Below are 22244 nucleotides of genomic sequence, written 5' to 3'. Positions count from 1 at the left end.
GCTGGAATGCAACCATCATGTGAGATGCAAGCAGCAATCTGTAGACAGTGATAGTTGCATTCCGGCCCGATGTGCTGGAGGTGGCAGTCATGTGTGCATGAAATGTGCTTGCTCGTGAGTATGAAAAGTAACAGCTGAATTCATTTAACCCAAGAACTTCTAGACAGACAAACCTAGGAAAAACATAAAGGAAAGAAATGTGTGCAAAGTAAAAAAGGTGCAAGTTATTAAAAAAACAATAATTTATTTCCTCAAATATACAAAATATATACAAATACATCAGTCACAGTAGTTTTTGAGAGTCAGTCGTGGCACAATATTCATGGATCGAAGCTCTTGAAACAGTAGCTTACATGCATATGGAATTCTGATTGTTGAGACAGACTTGCTGGAGTGGCAGCTGTGACACCTGTGGATTTTTAAAAATTTAAACAATAGAGTGGATATACATTAAAATAGTTTTTACTATAGTTAAAGATCACATTGTTTCTGTGCCTAAATTACAAATGAGAAAATGTTGAATGATCCAGGTGCTCGTCTCTTGGCTTGGTGCTCTTAACTGTATAAGAAATGTTTGTCATAATTTACAGCTTGAGACATACCGTTAAACTTTTTTTCTGTCAGCTACTTTATAATACATGAAAGGGAACAGTAAAGTGATTTCCCTGATAGGAACTGCATACACCCAGATACTCATAATGTAGAGTTTCCTTTATATCTAGTTGCGTACTGTTATACAGTGTTTTGAAAAAGTTAACCCATTTACAGTAAATATATTTCCAAAATAAAAATGTCTTAGAGGACAGTATACATCTGCATAAATAATAAATAATGTACTGTCAACTATATAGTGTTACATTGTTCTGATTAAGAGACAAAAATTTCATGAAATATCATCATCTTCTTCTTCTTCTTCTTCTTCTTCCTCTTCTTCAGGGACTGTGTACATCTCAAATGAAATTTAGGCATGAAATATATTTGTTGCCTGCTTGCTCAACTCAATCACACACACAAATTTTTCAATAAATGTTGGATTTTCAGGGAAGAATGCAGATTTCTATCTCTACAAGTTAGTAAGACTTGATTGTTCAGTCAGAAGCAACACACAAAAGCTACATACTTTAGAATGGTTTTCTTGAAGAGCTATTGTTATTAAAGCTATGTACCTCTAAACTTTATCAGGTTTTCATGTAGAACTACTTCTGATGGGAATCTAATAATTCATCGGAGTAGCACTAATTCAACTTTTATTGTAAAAGCATAATTCAACTTTTATTGTAAAAGCATGCCTACCAGCTAAGGTAGAATATTTCACAGTTTGATTTTCCAACAACATAAGAGTAGAGCTATTTTCATCAACTTACCATCCAGAGTAAGCTAGGAGTCCACACTGGTTGCAGACATCCACATCAAAAGCATCACTTGAAATCATGAGTCTTTCAACAAGCATCATACTGAAATACATCCACTTGGTAAGCAAATTTTCTTGTAAATATTTGGAAGTAATACAAAATTACAACAATTTTTCAGCACAGCAAATTTCACACAAGATGTTAGATTTTGTAAAGTAAATACAAAAATGAATTATATGTTTATCCATGCTAATGCATTTGATTAATTTCAAAATGAAAAATCTTTTAAGTACTTGCTGAAATGCATTCAATGGTCAATGGAAACTTAATTATAAATGGACACTAATCTTTGATAAATATTGATCAATAAATAAATTAAAAAATTATCATAAAGAAAGGCATACACTATCCACTATAGTAGTCACTAAATCAAAAATCACAACTGCATTAAGCAAGAAATCACATTCTTATTGAACTTGGCTGCACAAAAAAATTCCTCACTTTTTTAGATTGGTGAGAAAAATGGAAAAAATGCAACACTTTCCACTGTCTGTGTATCAAATAGTTAAACAACATGGAAAATTCACGAACACTAAAAAAAAGTTATATTATTCCATAGATCATTCTAAAGGCTTAACAGTAACAGCCTTGCATGGAAGAATACTGACTGGACTCAATTATCAAGGGGCAGTTTACAGATTTTAAGTAACTACTTAAACAATTACAAATGTTTTTTTGCACAGGATAATATGTGCTACAGAATGGAAATTCAATAATTAGTTTGCAGGCACACTTTTGAAAAGGGAGCAGGAGTTGGTAAGTATGTACAGTAACCATACATTTTCATACAAAATTAGATAGAGAAAGAAAATTTGTATACATGCCAATAGGTCTCCTCAGAACTCCTTTAACAGAAAAAAGTAAAATGTAAATTTCATCTACATGGTCTGGCGGACCCATCGGTACCAATCGACCGCCATGTCAGTCTCTGCCAGTTGTGTCAATGGATGTGGTATGGAGAGGTGTGGTGTCAGCACACTATTTTCCTGATCATTGCCAGTTTTCATGATCTGGAGCGCCACTACTGCCTGGTCAAATAGCTCCTCAACTGGCATCACAAGGCTGAGCGCACCCCGTTCCTGTCCTCCCACCAAGGAAAAATATCCCTGTCAGTACCGGGAATCGAAGGCAGATCCTCTACATGGCAGTCAGCCGTGCTGATCACTCAGCTACAGAGCCAGACCAGAAAACTACAGTGTTTCATGAAATAGAAGGGAGTTGCTATTGGTCAACACACTAATTACCAGCAATACCTTTCCTTACAATATTGTAACTAGTTAGCACAATAAAGGTGCATTTACACCTGTGTGACTTTCTGTGCACACTGCGCACATGCACCCATTGCATGAAGAGGTGAAGAGGTGCATGAACTGGTGCAAAGCCGCATACGTCTCTGAATTGTGCACACAGCGACAAAGAAATGTCTCCATACCAGACGGAAAGATATGTGCCTCTACTTGCATGTGGAGCAAACACAGCCACACGGTGTCTAACCACAAGGTGCACAGGTGTAAACACAGCCTAAGGAGACAGTATTCCACTATCCCTTTAAGCAAATTCAAAGAATAGCTGCTTCTACTACTGTCTTAGGTAATCAGCCAGTAATAAGAATTCTTTTTCGAAATTCTGGTTTTTGCCATTCACGTTGTTGCTGAAAGACAATTACACAACAAAAGATCATACAAGCAGAATCTGATGGAAGTACAAACTGCTCAAATACTTATTATGCTTTATGATTCACTACCACTATCAAAAATATCCTTGATATGGATCTGAGTGCGTATTTCAGCTGAGTACTTAACATTATTACTTTAAACATTTTATTTTTAATGAGAATCAAAATGTTGTTTCAATAGACTCTTTTCCATTTGTTCTGGTTTTACCAACCGACAAGAGGACACTCCTTTTCTGCCTTAAAAAATGTAAATATTCAGTTCTGATTAGCTATTTTGGCTAATACGACATACAGGGAGTGCAGAACAAAACTGCCCTCAAAAATGTTTACAAGTCTGCCTCTGTATGAGCGCCAATCTCTCTTACTTTGTCTCTGCAGCCCTTGCGTAAAATATACATTGGCGGAATTAGAATTGTCCTGCAATCAGCTGCAAATGCCTGTTCTCTAAATTTCTCTCAATTGCATTTTCTAAGATCAAAAAGCGCCTTTATAACATGTTGAGCAAACCTACCCATAACAAATGTATCACCACACCTCTGTGCTGCTTTGATGTCTTCTTTAATCCAACTTGATGGGCAACCCAAACACATTGGCAGTACACAAAAATGGGTTGTACAAGTGTTCTATACACAGTCTCCTTTGCAGATGAGCTACACTTCCCTGAAGCCCTCCCAATAAACTGAAGTCGACCATTCACCTTTCTTACTACTGTCTTTGCGCACTTGCTTAATTTCATTTCGCTCTGTAACATTACGCCTAGATATTTAATTGATATGACTGTATCAAGTACTGTATTCAAAAATTACAGGATTGATTTTACTTATTATTTGCAATAATATACATTTTTCTACATTTAGAGCAAGCTGTCATTCATCACAACAACTAGAAATTCTGTCTAATTCATCCTGTATCCTAAGTCAGTCAATAACTACACTTTCCAAAGTACTACAGCATCAGCAGCAGACAATCACAGACTGATGCTCACCCAATCCATCAGATCATTTATGTATATAAGTGGTCCTATCACACTTACCTGGCTGCATTCCTCACAAAACTCTCTTCCAGTGAAGACTGACCATTGAGGGCAATGCATTGAGTTTTATTACTCAAGAAGTCTTTGAGACAGTCACATATTTACGAACCCATTCCACACGCTCAGACCTTCATTAACAGTCTGCAGTTTGACACCGTCAAAAGCTTTCCAGAAATTTAGGATTATAGAATTTATATGTTGTCCTTTGTCCTTAATTTGCAGATTATCATATGAGAAAAGGGCAGTCTGAGTTTCACACATAAAATGCTTTCTTTTCTGTCTGAAGTAAATGTATTGTATTCGAACTGAGAATATGTTGAAGAATTCTGCAGCATACCTATGTTAAGGATATGAATCTGTAATTGTTTGACCCTTGTTACATACAAGAGTCACATGCACTTTTTTTCAGTCACTTGGGATTTTGTGCTGGGTGAAAGATTAGCGATAAATGGAAACTAAGTAATGGACCATTTGCTATACAGTACTGTCTGTAAAAATGAACTGGGAATCCAGGCAGCTTATTTGTGTTAGACTCTTTCAGGTGCTTAAAAATGCCAGGGATCCAGAATGAGATTTTCACTCTGCAGCGGAGTGTGCGCTGATATGAAACTTCCTGGCAGATTAAAACTGTGTGCCCGACCGAGACTCGAACTCGGGAAGGTAGGAGACGAGATACTGGCAGAAGTAAAGCTGTGAGTACAGGGCGTGAGTCGTGCTTCAGTAGCTCAGATGGTAGAGCACTTGCCCGCGAAAGGCAAAGGTCATTTTTCTACATGGGACACAGTGCCTTGGCATGTTTGTACAATTCCCAAGTGCAAATGATTTTTTAAGTGTACAATTTTAAAATTCAGTTTTCTTTTTGTTGGCTTCTATTGACATACCAAGCTGGTCAATTAGTGACTGGATAGAAGTCTTCGACCTTCTTAGTGATTTTACGTAGGACCAGAATCTTCTCATATTATCGGCAAGATTCTTCGCTAAGGTATGACAGAGGAAGTAGTTATATGCCTCGCTGTTCTATCTCTTTATACACACGTGAATTTCTACTAACTTTTGTCTGTCAGTAAGTCATGTTCTTTCATGACTTAAGAGTGCAACAAACTGTTTCTGCAGCATTTTCCAGATTTTGTGCATTTGCACAGCTACACTTCATTGCTACTTTGTCAGTCTCTTCTGCAGACTATCTTTCACATGTGTAATGTTTTCTGCAGAAAATCCTGACAAAATCATAATGCAATGTAGCTATGAAAATCAGACTCATGAAAACTTTTGGTGTCAGTTTTATTTTGGGCGCACTGTAGTTATTTTAATGTAGTCAAAGACAATTTTTCCTCCCATCTTGAACTAAAACTCCAACTTTGATGATGTCACTAATTTGACTTTTTCCAAATATCGCAACATCACTGGCTGCAAGTGTAAGAAAAAATTAAAAAATTGTCTCCAAGGCCAATTAGTGGTTCATAAAGCATTAGAGCTTACATTGCAACAATACCGACAGTCCACCTTTCAGTTCTTTTTACCTCACCTGCATTTCAACTTACTTCCTTCCTTCTTTCTTTCTGTTTACATAGCTCACCCTTTTAAAGTATATTCATATAATTTATCTATTAGGATGTCATCATCATTAAATAACCTAGCATTCTTTGGCTGAACAGACTAAATAATTAATCCAGAATACAAGCTTGGTGCTTTCAGTTTATAACAAAACTGTTGTAGTGTTTGACATTACAATGAGACAAATGATATTTCTGTTGGTATTACTTAAAATATAATTAAGTGAACATGACCAATTCCACTTCCTTTCCATATAGGTCAGTTTGCAACTTAAATGTTATTTTATATCTCCTCACTTTTAAATTTACAAACTTCCCCCTGAAATATTTCATGGACTTCCTCATAATACATACCTTGCACCATAACCAATGAGGCAATCACGTTCCATCTCCCCCAGGCGAAGACCACCTTCTCTGCTTCGGCCTTCTGTAGGCTGCCTAGTCAAAACTGCTCTTGGACCACGTGACCGAGCATGCATTTTGTCCTGCACCATGTGTTTGAGCTTTTGGTAATAAACCTGCAAAAGACAAGGTTTTGTTGATATGTGACTTAGTTCCTTAGGAACACAAATGTCAATGATGCCAAGGAACATGTTAAATGTTGATAAGGAAGTTCACTGTGCCGTGACAAGACAAGTACTATATACAAATAATGAATTCTATGCTCAGTCACAATTTTTAAATAACCACTTTGTGAAGTGCATGTTCATAACTGCACGTGTACACACAAGCATGCCCGCATTATGGAAGTCGTGGAAGATGGAGAACCGTTAAAGACAATTAGTATGTAGCCCATCCACTGAGACAGAACATGAGTGCTGCTCCTGCAGAATGTGTTTCACACATTGCCAATGGTTCAGGTGCCCTATGTGTCCCTTAGAATTATTTCACAACTTTACTGTGTCAGACTATCTGCTTGGATAATCATGCAGTGTATTTGACAGACCCCCTCCCTCTCTGCTGTACAATGCTACAGTGCTGTATTGGACAGTATGATCAGAGACAATAACAGTAGACGAGTACGGTAGATTCAGAAACTCACAGATCATCATAATATTTGATATGACAGACTAGTGAGTATGTAAAGCAGTAGTTGTTTAACTATTTAGCTCCAGACCCAATACTGACAGTGTGTGGCAACACTTCAGGACATACATTTGTCGATCTTGTTAATGGGTAACTTACATAACTTAGTACATTATAAGTCCCATACAGACTAGCTTAAGTATGATCACAATAAGGTGGAAGCCACCCTCCCAAGTACTGATTGTTAGAATCAGCACTATACAGAACACTTTGTGCTGCCTCTTCTCTGTTTCAAATTGCTGCTGCCCTCATAGCTACCAAATTGTGACATAGGGTGAGCCTTTCCCCTCACATTTTAGCCTATTCACATACTGAACTTGCATATGAGACTCTCTTGCTTCATTTACTTTCCAATTCAGATTTTACTTGTCAACATTTCACCTACTGTGCGCTGATTACATGAGTGGTTAGGGGTATCTTGTGGCAACGTTGGTTATCCACATGTACATTTCATTCTTGTAGTAGTTCTTTCATTAAATGCATCTTGACTAGGGGATCCCTTTTCAGTGGGGTGAAAACAGAAGGAACTTTCACACATTCTGGAAGAATTGCCAGTCACGCAGAAGGCAGGTCCCATGCTAGTAGACCACACTGACATTTGGGTAAGTCTTTCAGGAATTATCCTCCTGCCTCAGCCTCCAAAGACAATGAGCAGTGGAACTGAAGACTTGGTGTCCTCCACAGCAGAACAAGACACCACCGGTGGAAGAGATGAGAACTCTGCTTGTTAGTAAACTTTGGGATGGAGTCCTTAGTTGTCCATTTGTCATAATCTTGCTGTGTGTGGTCTCCAGACACGTTTTCGCATGCAAAATATGTAGCCATTTGCATGTTTGCAAAATTTCCAAACTTTGCACTTCCCCTGGGGACATTGTGCAAAGCCCAACAAAATTTTCAGAATTTTCCATAAACGAGTCTGGACATCGGAACAGGGTGACACTCATCTCCCGTTCCATATATACGTATCTCATGGGCAGATACATCTTTAACTTCATCGTGGGAGCTAGTGAACTGACTTCCAAATACCCAATTGGAAGAGCATGTATGCCCTTTCTTGGGATTGGTTGGAAAAGAGTATGCCATGTGCCTTTTCAAGGTGTGAAGAAAGGCTATCAAAAATCAAGAGAGGATTTCTGATTTGATCTTCTACTACGTGGTTCTACTCGAACTCATACTTAGCTTCTTCTTCTTCTCCTCCTCCTCCTCCTCCTCCTCTGCCGCCGACCCCCCCCCCCCCCCCACACACACACACACTGTGCCCCCATCTCCTGCCAAGTCTTTGAAGTTTCACTTTGGGACTTATTCGTATCCGTGACACTGATCAGAAGCATGACAAGATTTGCAATCACATCATATAGCCTCAAATCAACAACAGTTACCAGCAGCTGCAGTTCAGCGCTGCTACTCGTCTGCAGCAACCTTAACAGTAGTCACGGTAAAATTTGTAATGTGCACTCCCAAATTCGGAAATCGTGATACTGTTAGAGGAGAGAAGTCCATTTCCAGTTTCTATTTATGGTTTTCACAACATGATCTACATATCTCATGCACTAGTATGCATATTCTTCTGCAATCTAATTCTTGCTTCAAAGGGGATCTTTCTCATAATTACACGTTTTTGTTTTGTTATCAAGTTACATTCACTGGAGCTCACCCATCTGGTGATAATTCTTTCTGGTTTTTCCTTTATTCTTTGATCTGTTGTGTGCTCTGTTGGAATTCACAATCTTTTTTAATTATGGAATTTTATAGTTTTGCAATCATGGTTGAAAATTTGTGTCCTTTATGAGTCTGGGCACCATCTCAATCATAGTTGTTCAGCATTGTGCTGGTTGCGAGCAATCAAATCAGTCAGTGGAAATGCAATCGAATCAGTCAATGGAAATGCAATCGAATCAATACCAAAAACATTGAAGGAAGGAAGGAAGATTTAGTTTAATGTGCCATCAACATCGAGATCATTAGAGACAGAGCACAAGCTCAGACAGTGTCAAGGATGGGGAAGGAAAACGGCCATGCCCTTTCAAAGAACCATTCCGGCATTTGCCTGAAACAATTTAGGGAAATCACGCAAAACCTAAATCTGAAGGAGTGGATGCAGGTTTGAACTGTCAACCTTCGGAATGCAAGTCTAGTGTGATAACCACTGCACCACCTTGCTCAGTCAAAAACTTTGAGGAGCATCAAAAAACCAATTAGGTTTACCAGTAAAAACAGATGGAAATTAATAAAGAAGTCTCAGATGCATTAGAGAGCCATGAACAAACAATTACAAAAGTGTCAAACAGATTATGGAAGTCCAGCAGTTAATAACAGGCAGTTTCTGAGATAGAACAGCATCAGGGTGACCGAAAAGACAGAACAGGAGATGTAGTATAGAGAACTGGAGGAGTGGAAGGGTAATATGGTTCATTCCACTTGAAATAGAAACCACAATCAATGAGACATAGTGCTAGGAGTTGACAGGATGTCCTCTATACTGATCTCCACGATAGCAGACATGTAGGAATTGTTGTATAATGAAGTACAGGAAAACATCAACAGGGTATGCAAGCAGCAGCAAGAAATAATGACTGAGGAATCTGAATGAAAGTGTCACAAACGTTAGGTGCGGTAAGTGGTGTCAGCGCAACCGTGCAGCATCCCTGCTGTATTGGACACTACTATAGGTGGTGACCAAATCAATCACTCACAGGTAATATGAGCATGCCACTACAGACACTGAGAGCTCCAAGCTATGAGTTGTGTCCAGCATTCAATGAAGCCATGAGGTCAACTGAGGGGGAAGTGAATTATTAGGGAAAATAATTAACACTTCCCTCCCAGAGCCTGGGCATGACAGTTTGCTTATTCACTCCCACCACTGTGGCCTGTTCACTTTCAACTTGAATTTGTTTGCAGTTTACTCGAAGGCGAAGATGAAACAAAGGTGCAAACAGCAGCACAAGTCATCACTCTTACTGATAGTTTCAGGAGAAGTCACAGCATATTGGTCGCAGGAGGCTCAAGCGCGTGCTAAAGATGACATCACGTTGCATAAAAATTTTGCGAATTTGGGGTATATGAAGCCCTGTCAACTTTCTCAAGAAAAAGTGTTAAAAGAACCAGTTTCTTGGTGCCCCTTTGGGCCAACTGATTTAATACTGTTCTGCTACACCAAACTGCCACACTCTTATCAGCGGACACTTGTAGAATGTTGCAAAGACAAGCAAATATTCAAGACCCTACTACAAGGGCTTCAACACAATGGTGAGAATGGGAATAACGAATCAACTCACAGGAACAGTTGCAAGATCACACCGTTTCTACAATGAATGTAAGGATGACAGGTTCAGCTCATGGGTGAGCCATCCGTACCACAGTAATCACCAAGAAACGGCAAATTGGCAGAACAATCCTGGCAACAATAATGATTATAATTGAGGGAATGATAGAAGACAAGAGGCAAGGTGCCCAGATTGTGGGAGTGGGAGCACCTGACCTGCAGCAGAATCAGTTGCATAATGGTACAAACCAACAATGATTGGAATAATCAGGGGTACAGACCCAATAAACAAACCTGCATTATAAAAATAGCAGAGATGACCCGCAAAGAAGTGGAGGAGTTAGTCTACAGTATATAGCTTGTGATTTTAGTGTACAGTACACTGGTACACTGTGCCTACCTAAGAATTTAGTGTTTGTACGGATATGTTTTGGGGAATTTGTGCGTAATCTGTTTTATGACATGTGGGATTTTTTCCAATTTGTATTTTGTGCAGCAAACCGAGCAATAATTTGTGTTTTTCTTTTCATTATGGTCTTGCAGTCTGTTTAACAATTTTGATAAAGGTAAGTGCTGGGGGAATAAATTGATAATGTTTTTGATATGTTCTGCGTGCTAAGCTGTCTAATGAATGAATACAGTGAAATTTTTAAATAAAGAGGTAGCAGGCAATTGAGATGGTGCACAGGTGCACACGTTTTTCCTATGTTGAAGAATAAGTTGGGATTAGTATGGGCATGACATACACCCACATTACAAATATTGCAGCACAACAGAAGTTTCAACCTGCTCAATAAGATGTAATAGAAAGAAAATAGAACATAGCTCTGTCAAGCTCGATTAGCAGGAGTGAATAAAGTCAACTGGAGAGTTTATTATAGGAAGAAGCTCATAGTTTGACCATGTACAAGAAGATTTTTTTGTGTGTCCACGTCGAGGGAGATGGCAACCACCACAAGGTATTAGGGTTGATTTTTGTATGTGTCAGAGTACGCCTGGACCATTGAGATATTTGTGAGGGTGACATTTATGTGCCATCCACTGCTGCAGTCCATTAGAAACATCAGCAATTTTTAAGAAGGTTAGGGACCCATTACAGGATTTGGTGTTCATGCTGCTGCTTTCTGTGCCTACTGTATGGGAGAAATGATTGAGAGTCCGTTACTAATATCTGGAACAGATATGAGGTACAACACTTAGCCATAAGGTATACTATGAGCTCACTGATAACACTGCTGACAGCACAATTAAGTGCTTTTTGCTAAAGTGTTTTCTTCCAAGTTATGTTTTAGAAGTTCACTACAGAACGATATTCAGCCCAACGTTGTGGGAGATAATCCCAAACAACAGAAAGATCCCTGCAAAGTCACAATGTCAGCCCTGGTGGTATCCAAGGCCATATTACTCACAAGAAATGGAGGCAAGGAGCAACTACATGGCTAAAGGTAGGTATCAAAAATACACACATTTCCTTTTTCCACAATTTATTTAATCTCTTCAGTGATTCTGAATGAAGATATTTTGTCCTATTGATGTTTGTAGCAATCTTTTTTTTTTTCTTCAGATAACTGTAGGTGTCACAAATGAACCACTTCAGTGTTGGTTACTTTCACAGACATAAGCAGATGTGCATTCATTCTTATTTAAGTTTTTGTCTAGATGCAAAGGAGAAAGTGAATATATGTTAATGACGATCGATGTTGCTCACAGCAACATCAGTAGCTGAAGGGAATAGTAATTAATCGAAGCAAATTTATGCTTTTAACTTATTAATTAACTGAAGTTGTACAGCCAATTTAGTGCACAATAGTTGAGGGGAAACACATAAGCCAATGAGTTTGATATACATCAAAGACGTAATATTTAAGATTTTCTTTCCTTTGGTGGTTGTTTAGTAATGTCACTCACAAGCACCGTTATAAATGGCTTGTTTACATTAAGATAAGTAGTAGACATTCTTGATGCCTGAATGGTTCAGGGACTAATTACACAATTCCTATACTATACAACTAACTTTGTGGGTGGATATACGGATGACTGAATGAGAGGGATGACTGAATGAAAGAGATTTCTTTTCCATGTTTTTTCCTTTTTGTTACTTTCACTTATCTGTGGATGTTTTGTTAAAGTTTCAAAGATTTTTTTGCTCATAGTTTATAAATATAACTACTCCCACTTTCACTTTAGCATATGGTATTCCGTACTGACTTTGCGGTGCCTAATGATGACATCATACATTTTGTTTCATCATCAAATTGATTTCCTGGTAAACTCAATATTTGTTTAACTATTTTTTCTGTAAATGTAAAGAATATGTCAAAGTGATTGTCAAGTTTATTTTTATTTTTTATCTTTTTTTTGTGCTGTTTCATAACAATTTTTCAAAGTAATCATGTGCTATACTTTGGTCCTCACTGCAAGGCTTTACAGTTTTTTGTTCCTTGTAATTGTTTTCATGCTGTTCTCTCACCTGTTTTTCAAAGCATTAATGTGCTAAGTTTTGGACCTCACTATGAGGCATTTGTTTTTCAAAGCACTGACGCACTAAATCTTGGACCTCACTGTGAGGCATGACAAGTTTTTGTTTCTTCTTAATTGTCGTACTGTTACTCCATTAATATTTTTCAGAGCAATCATGCTGTAAGCTAGCTTGCGCTTGTATGTGATGGAGACACTTAACATTTATAATGTCATCTCTCTTGGACACCTATGTGCTACTTACGACAATTTTGTAAGGCCTGCGTGTTATAGGCAACTATTAATATCACCATTGTTTGCCTTGATGCTGTAGCCTGTATGTGTCCTAAGATCCGATGATGGCTGCTTTAGTTTCACCGAAACCGGTAATCATGGAATAAAAAAAAAATTCCAGCAATCTTGGCTACCAGTTTATTGTTTTACTTTTTCAGAGCTTGGGGACTTCCATTAATTACATTTCCTAATTATAAAACATGCATTTCAATGTGACACGTTCCAGTCAATAAAAATAAATGAATTAGGCTTGTCAGCTGCATGAATGTAATTAAGTTATCTTGACTATTTTTATAACCCACATGAATAGTCCATTTCAGATTATGGCTACAATATTATGAAGAGGAAAGTCGCCACTCACCATATATCGGATATGCTGAGTTGCAGATAGGCACAACAAAAAGACTGTCACAAATAAGGTTTTGGACAGCGAGGCCTTTGTCAAAAATAGACAAACCTCCCCCCCCCCCCCCAACACTCTCTCTCTCTCTCTCTCTCTCTCTCTCTCTCTCTCTCTCTCTCTCCCCCCCCCCCTCCCCTGCATTTGCATGAGCGAGGCCTTGCAGGCCGAAAGCTTATTTGTGACAGTCTTTCTGTTGTGCCTATCTGCAATTCAGCATCTCCACTTTATGGTGAGTGACGACTTTCCTTTTCATAATATTGTTACATTCCATCCTCAAATTATGGCTAATTTGCTGGTAGTTTTATACCCACTGCAAACTACAATTTAAAAACAATAATATGCCCATCCCATTAATAATAATCACACTGTTAGTTTCTTGGGTGTTATAAAGTGTTTAAAATTAATTGCGACTTTTGACAGTTCAGTACGGAGCATGTGGTCGGTAGCGTAGTTGTCAGCATGTGCTGAATGCAGTAGCTCACTTGACTGCATGAACTGCAAGCCGACCGATCAGCGATCTTTCTTAAACCATTCTAAAGAAATTATTCTGTAATAAACACTGACTCTTGTACATCTTACAGCTTCATTTGTCAGCTTCATGATGAACTGCCTATCATTTTGTTAATGGTCATAATTATTGTGATACTTTAATATCAGGCAAACTACTGCACGAAATTCTTAAAGCTTGCAGTAAAAAACATGGCTCACTATGAATATGCATTTGGTGCATGTTAGTTCATATGCTGTGGCTTATGAAATTTAGATAACATATTGAATTAATCTTTAAACTGTGAAGGATATCACTATCTGTCTCCAACATCGAGAAAATGGAATCAATGTAAAGGGTTCCATCAAGAATGCATGCACCAGTAAACAAACCAGAATTAAACATTCATAAATCCCTTGTATCTCACAAACTATCTAAGATATCAAAACAAGATTTTGGCAAATTTTAGCACGCAAAGAGGAGAGTATTTTACTATATGAGTGATATGTGAAACTTCCATATATACCGCCATATTCAAGAAACTACAGTTTTTTATATGGAATATTGTAACTTTTAAGGTCCACAAATACCTGGTGAAATGAACATTTCTGCAGGTTTTGCAACAGTGTAAGTGAAGTAGTTAAATGTTTATTTTTATACTGAGAATGGGCTTTCTCATAACTATTAACCTGACTTGTCCTCGGTTGCCAGTTTAATAACACACTGTTTTAGGATTCTGTCATAATTTCAACTGCATTACAATGTTAGTGACATGAATATTTGTAAACTCTGCTGTGTTTACATAAAAGAAGCACATTTTAACATGGCACAAGAGAAGTTATGTATTACTCAAACTCATCACAGCCCCTTATGAATCCACGTCTCCTCAACTACCTTCTTGATATGGCTGATAATTCAAGACCAGTCCTGTGGTGTAACATTTACAATGGCTTCTTTCGTCAGCATTTCAACCTCACTGTCCATAAATTTCTTGTTGCTTTTTGCCACATTACTTCTTATCTAGGACCATATATTCTTTAAACGATCATGATACAAAGAAAGCCTGATTAAGCTATGCCTTTTAGCGTTAGCCAGTTCAGCAACCTGGTAATGTGGTGTATTTGGCTTGTATGGCACTACAAGTTCCATAACTCTGCATTATACATGCTACATTCAACTTTATCCAGTGGGCCATTTCTTTCTACACACAATAAAATATCTACTTTCCTAGACTGCATAGTTGGAGATTCATCTATCACAACAGATTGGTATGTGTCCATTACTATTGTCAAATTCGGAGAAATACTTTGCACCAGAGCATTACCTTTGCAGCTGGTAAACGTGTTCTTGGAGGACCTCTTTCACTATGAATCTTGTGTTCTGACATGTTGCACTGTTGTTATAAACGCAACATCAACACAAAAATACTCGTTCATGACACCTGACCACTGCAGAACACTTCAGCGCCAGAAAATACCACACTCCAACAAGAGACGACGGAACATAGATGCATGCATTGCGGGACACCACTGGCAGCGTGGGAGAGAAAGCAGGCTTGCCATTGGTGTTACTTGGGCAACAGCGTCAAATGTGACCCCCACCCCCCTGCTGAGCCAAACATCAAAAGTCACAATTAATTTTAAATGCATGTAATATCTCTTTATATTTGATGAATTATTATGATACAATTCTACCCTTGAATGACGTTTACTAATTTTCTATCTTCATACTTGCAGAATCCATGCGAAAAGTAGTGCATACAATAGCTATGCCATGAGCGCATAAGTATTCTTTGTAGTACTCTCTCTGGTGATTGCTAGAAAAAAAAAAAGAAGAAGAAGAAGAAAAGCTTCCGAGATTGTCTTCGTGCCGATTAGCCTGAGCTTTGTTTGAAGAACTGCAATCTGATTATTGAGATTTATGACAGAAGATAACTGAGACGAAATTGTACGATTAAAAGGGAAAAATATATATATATATTGCTCCTTTATACAAAAGATGTGTATTTGACAATTGAGAATTAATGATATTCATCGATATATTGCGTAGTTGTTAATCAGAAGGGAACTTCCGAAAGACTGGATATGAACCTGCATTTAATAATCCAAGAGCTCCATTACTTCTTAGGAAGGTTAAACTTCATCAAAGCCAAATATCCGCTTGATCTGAGGTTTCCTGACTGATTATACAACGCTCCCAAAAATTACAAGGCATTTTATTTGTACAGATTAGCAGACTGCCGTAAAGCACGAGCCTCCAGAGAAGAAGAATCATCGCCTGATTTCATTCTAACAAGTAAAATTTCTGAATCATTTTGAGTGAATGAGCTATGACTGTGTTTCATATTATGAATGACTGATCGCTCAAACTAATTGAGAGCTACAGAATTACGTAGATAGGAGGAAAAATTACATGCACTATAGTACTCCCTATGGCAAAAAATGGAACATTGGCTAGATGCCTTTTCTAAACTGGTCTAGAGCATATTATGAACAGATGGTAATTAGTTTGTTGGTGGCGTCAGGCATCATGTGGCTTCTTACTAATTGTCAATGTTTGCACTCACAGTTAAAGCCTTTAATGACCCTCCAGTCAGTGCTAAAGTACCTCACACCATGTGTAGCAGCAAACTATTTCATAACAGAAGTACAAAGTCTGTCACCAATTTTATTTTGACAGTCCTAGTGGTGGGAGTGCAGTCTACTTAACCCAGGCTAGTCAGTGGGGGTAGTTAGCTTCCCAACACAACCAACCCAATTTTCCCTTGAGCTCCTGAAGAGTCAGGATGTCTCCCTAAATGAACCTCTAATTGGTGGTCCAGTTCCCACGAACAATAGTACTCAATCAAATTCTATGTGCAACTTGGAAAGTCCATGGTCAAAACATTTCTAATGATTAAGTAGACATTTGAGAAAGAATGTCTGTCAAAGTGGCAGGATTTTGGTTTCACAAAGCATTTTTGGAAGGCCAGGTGATACTGCCAATGGAAATTGCTATGGATGTTCTTCAATGTCAAAAGATGCACGAACTTTTGAACACAGGTTGTAGAATGAGTGTTCTTTTGGTAGCTCAGACTCTGGTTATATCCAAAACCATTGCGCACATGACTGAAACCGAACAACTGAAGACGAAGAATGGGTACTTAAAACTGGTCCCGAAAATTTGGACACGTCCATAAGTTCAACCCAGTGCTCGTTTGTAAAGAACTTATGGAGTTGTGTAGAAATGATGCTATTTTTTGTGACAATGTTATAAAGGGAGATGACTCTTGGGTTTTTGAATATGACCCTGAGACAGAGAGACAAAACTCCATGTGACAAACATCGCAGTCACCATACCCCGAAAAGGGATGCATGTAGTGATGGATTATTTGGTCAAAAACAATATGGCTATGCTACCTAGCCCCCAGCAGCCCTGTTTTTATTCCAACAGACTGTTTCTTGTTTCCCTACATCAATGCACCCTTGAATGGACATGATTTTGAGACCACTGACAATGTAAAAACTGCTGTTATGCATGCACTAAAAAACATGCCAACCCAGGACTTTCCGGGATGTCTATAACACCTGGAACTTCGGCTGACAAAAATGTACTGACATAGAAAAAGGACATGGAGTAGCTAATATTGATAAAAGTATCCCCTTCAATGATCTATGTGGCATGTGAAGTATATATGTACACGATTGTCAAAGCCAACTGCAAAATGTGACAGATATAGTATACTCAGGAATGACAAAGCTGCAAAAAAATGCGCTGTAGAAAGTTTTGTATCTTTTCTGGGTCACAACATGAGTTACATGATATGAGTTGTATCTTGCTAGGTATTATGTTTGCTTTTAATTGTTATTTCCTTCAATAAATAATATTTTTTGTATACATATTGTACATTTCAGACCTTTATCCCCTGGGAAGAAAATATTTTACATTTGCATTTTTTTAAACATTGTAGGAACTTTTAAATGTCATTTTGTGATGGTCTGCTACTGTGCTTTTATTATATTTGAAATACAGCTGCAATAGGGGCATCTAGTATGTAAAGTCAATCACTTTTGTACAAATGTCACTGCTGTACTGTAGTCTGTTATGATGCCTGAGTGGGCACAACATGGATCTGACATCATAAACTAACCTTTATTAGTAAATCTAGCTACAGAGCATGGTTCATTGATCTCACATTTGACAGTAACAAAACTTTTAAAACACACAAATATAACACAGTTATGGAATCTGTAGACAGTGATGTCCTACATTTCCAGTAATACTCTCAAGCAAAAGTATCAAGTCATACTCACTACATAACGGTCTAATAGAACTGAGCATCAGACTCAGAAAGCTGTGATATTTGCATTAGCAATACATTGAGGTAATTAGCATGAAGTGAAGTCTAAATTTAAACATACATATATCATGCTGGACAACAACTGGAAGAACACAATGGCACATCACAAACACTAAGACTTTGTTTGAGTTGGTTTGTTATTTATCATAATGTCTTCAACTCTCACACAGTGAGACGATAGGCTGTGGTGCCATACTTATAATAAATAAATGCGGGGGGGGATTTACATTTCTACTGATTGTCCCAGAAGAAATGGTTGGCATTCAGGAAAATGACAGACACACTTATTTGAAGCAAAAGAAACATCATATGGACATATGCCCTATTTTGAATGGCATCCAAGATTAAAAAAAAAAAAAAAAACCATGTAATGTACATTGTTATTTTCTGTATTATTCAATTGTCATTGTTCACAAAATACCACAGTAGTGCAGAGGAAGTCTAGGTTAACAATTTGAAACAGGACACCTGATGTACCACAAGTCAGGAGGCCACTTCAAATTGGTCTACAAAAACCACATAAGCTACAACACGTGCACATCATGTCAGATTTTCAATATTCTCTTGCTCTCTTTGTGCAAACTATTAGTCTTAGAGAAATAAGTTTAATAGGACCTTCTCTTGTAGGAAATTTAATGTAGTTTAATATTGTACTGTGACACATTTTCACCAGATGCTGTAGTTTTCAAGTTGTTAAAGAAAAAGTGACATTAAATGTGTTCTATCTTTGAAAACATTCAAAACAGGGCATATGTCCATACGAAGATTTTTGCTTTAAATAAGAGTTCCTGTTATATTCCTGAATATCGACCATTTCTTCTGAGACACCATGTATATTAAGTAAATCTGAGTATGCTAAATATCCTGTCCAGGCCACATTTACAGCTTGAATGCTGTCAAAATAATCTTGTTACAAAAATATAGGGTGTCACAAAAGTAATATGCATTTCATAAAAACATTAATTCTTTTACAGACCTTTAAGATGCTCTCTGTTGATGAAAGAAGAGCCATGGTTTCCTGGAAACTTGGTGGTAAAACAACCAAGAAGGTGTGTGAGTTGGGTACAATGAATATGTGGAAAAAGACCACCAACAAAGACGAGTCAACAAATTCAGATGAAGAGGAAGTGCGCTTAATGAGGAATGGCCTGGCTGTCATCAAATTCTGACAGTCCAGAGAATCAAAAAGTCCATTGAAACAAGCCTGCATGCTTCCATTTGCTGGCTGAACCATGAGCTGACCATTCTACAATCCACTGTCTAGAGACTCTTTATTTTACGCTGAAGAAGATGGCATATCACACATGGGTAATGCATTGCCTGGAGAAGGAAGATTATGTAGCCCAAATGAAAATGTGTGCTGCCCTTTGGAGGCTGTGGAAAATTAAAATCTGTTAGATGCTCTGCTCTTCTCAACTGAATCTACATTTCACACGTGGTTTTGTAAATCATCACAACTGCCAGATATGGGACGATGACAATCCTGCAATGTAAGAATGTGAAAACCCCGGAACTGAATGTATGACTGGGGATTACCTAAGACAATATGGACATTTTTCTCTGGAGAGCAAACAATAACAGGTATAAATTACCTTGATGTGTTTGAGCTTTTTCTGGAAATGTAATTGGAATCTGATGGAATTCTGAATTCCATTGTGTAAAAGCAGGACAGGACTTCTCCCCACTTTTCTCTCATTGAGAGTACTTCAACCCAATGTTCCCTCAACAGTGGATAGGTAGAGATTCACCATATATGTGGAGTTATATCAAATCCACTGTGTACAGGGTTAAATTCAGTACCCTGTGTCAGCTGCATGATTGGCTTGTGGAGTAAATTAACAGCATCACACCCCATCAACTACGAATGTTCAAATGTACGTGAATTCCTAAGGGACCAAACTGCTAGGTCATCCGTAACACAGCACCTCACACGACGTGGTCATCAACTACAGAACATGTTCCTGGCTACAGCAGAAAGTTGGTCTCTGCATGTTCACATGCATGACAGTCATGTTGAAATTTAATGCTGTATATGTGCCCTTATTGTTTAGAGATGTGTTTTCTATATTACATATGTGTTCTATTAAAATTAATCATTACTTTTGAGACACCCTGTAGTTTCTCAATCTTTTATAATTGGTATTAATTATTTTACATACATTATGAGCTGTGCACTTACCGGTCCAGAATATATGTATGCTTGTAGAGGTTCCCCAGTAATACCCGAATAGAAGAAGTCTTTTCCAAGATAGTTGAAACCATATTTTGCGAGTTCTTCGCACACATCTGACACTTTGGAACCTCCAAATGCTGAAAAACGAAAACCAAAGGTCAATAGTCTAGACCAAGATTGGCTGCTTAGTTTGAAAATAACATACTACAGTGTCACCATAAGCCACAAATAACTATATACAATGATATTTTGGACCGTGTAAATTCATATAAAAATGGCACATAATGCATGGTTCAGAAAAGGCAGCATTTGTAAGCATTTCCTCCAGCTTAGTTACAGCCACGATAATTGTGAAGTTTAAAATAAAATGCAATTAGTATTCTTGTACAAATGTATAAAGTAATAGAATGACACACTGCTGTAGTATTCAACAGTAAGCCACTGAGAATATAGTTTTCCTGTTCTGAAGTGCATGTGTTTTGCTAGAATGAAGCCTTCACTGTATGGTAGAATGTACACTCTTTTGAAACACTGTGGCAAACTGTTTGCCAGACCTCGATGCAAACTCGAATTACCAACAGCTATCAATCCAAAGTTCACTATCTGTCTTTACAGCTACAATTCTGATTACCTCTTGCCTATTTTTCAACTTTCTCCTACATACTTCACACCCCTGCATGTTATGGAGCACACAAAAATAAATTTGAATGAAGAGAAGACAATAGCTACATGTGAACAAGGAAACTGCGAATATATGGATGGGACTGGAAAGATCTACAGCAAAATAAAATTACAGAGTGAAAGGTGTAAAATTAATGTATCTTTCTCTTCATAGTCTAGTTTTGATATGATGGACACTTCGAATATGAAGACCAAGAGACAGAGGACAAGAACAAAAGGGGGAATACCTAAAGAGAACTGCGTCAGTGGTTCAAAAATGTTCAAATGTGTGTGAAATCTTATGGGACTTAACTGCTAAGGTCATCAGTCCCTAAGCTTACCACTACTTAACCTAAATTATCCTAAGGACAAACACACACACACACACACCCATTACCGAGGGAGGACTCGAACCTCCACCGGGACCGGCCGCACAGTCCATGACTGCAGCGCCTTAGACTGCTCGGCTAATCCCACACGGCTGGGTCAGTGGTTCCTGCCAGGTGAGATATGAAACTTTCAAAGGACAACACATTTTGAAAGGTAAAAATTGTGCAGACTGGTCACAACAAGTAATGCAAATTACTTATCACTGTGATGGTAACTGTTGTGTCGGCAGACTTGCCAACACTACGCACACTAATTGAAAGAGGCGGCCAAGATGCACGCGCTAACTCACGAAGGATGGAGTGAGGTCTGAAACAGGAGACTTAATGAATGTTATAAAGAAAAGTACGTAGCTCCTTTGGTACTTATCTTTTAATCCATCCTTTGTATACATCGTTCTTGATGAGACATCTGGAGATTGTGGCGATACAAGTGCGACTCTTTAGATACAAGCTATCTAAGGCTAATGGCGCCTTGCTAGGTCGTAGACATGAACTTAGCTGAAGGCTATTCTAACTGTCTCTCGGCAAATGAGAGAAAGGCTTCGTCCGTTTAGTCGCTAGCAACGTCGTCGTACAACTGGGGCGAGTTCTCGTACGTCTCTCGAGACCTGCCGTGTGGTGGCGCTCGGTCTGCGATCACACAGTGGCGACACGCGGGTCCGACATGTACTAATGGACCGCGGCCGATTTAAGCTACCACCTAGCAAATGTGGTGTCTGGCAGTGACACCACAGTAACAGCAAAGAACAGTACTTTGTGGCAAAAAAAGGGAAGGAAAGGACAAGGAAGCAGCTATGTATTTTTTAAAGGATCCATCTTGACATATGCTTTAGCAATTTAAGGAACCCTACATTTGGATGACCACATATTAACAGGAAGCCCACTCCACCCAAATGCGAGTCCAGTGTGCTAGATTTTTCAATATTTGTGACAAATCTGTCAGAAACACTGACCTGTGTAATACAGTCTGTGTAAGGCAGTTTTGCATGGTTTATTTTAAATAAACAGGAACTACATC

At 38.2% G+C, this 22244-nt stretch overlaps 1 protein-coding gene across 1 annotated transcript in view; it reads right to left on the bottom strand.

The window, feature by feature from the left end:
- Positions 1-229: 229 nt before the first annotated feature.
- Positions 230-22244, bottom strand: part of LOC126203496 (DNA-directed RNA polymerase III subunit RPC2) — a 185825-nt gene continuing 163810 nt past the window's right edge. The window contains exons 19-22 of the mRNA XM_049937825.1: positions 20184-20314; positions 6028-6191; positions 1365-1454; positions 230-409 (exon numbers count right to left, since the gene is read on the bottom strand). Coding sequence (XP_049793782.1) covers positions 280-409; positions 1365-1454; positions 6028-6191; positions 20184-20314 — 515 coding nt within the window. The 3' untranslated portion in view covers positions 230-279. The remainder of the gene's footprint in view (positions 410-1364; positions 1455-6027; positions 6192-20183; positions 20315-22244) is intronic.

This window comes from Schistocerca nitens, chromosome 9 (assembly GCF_023898315.1).
Source record: "Schistocerca nitens isolate TAMUIC-IGC-003100 chromosome 9, iqSchNite1.1, whole genome shotgun sequence".
NCBI lineage: Eukaryota > Metazoa > Arthropoda > Insecta > Orthoptera > Acrididae > Schistocerca > Schistocerca nitens.
The sequence above is the reverse complement of the archived record's forward strand: the minus strand, read 5'-3'. Positions and strand labels throughout refer to the sequence as shown.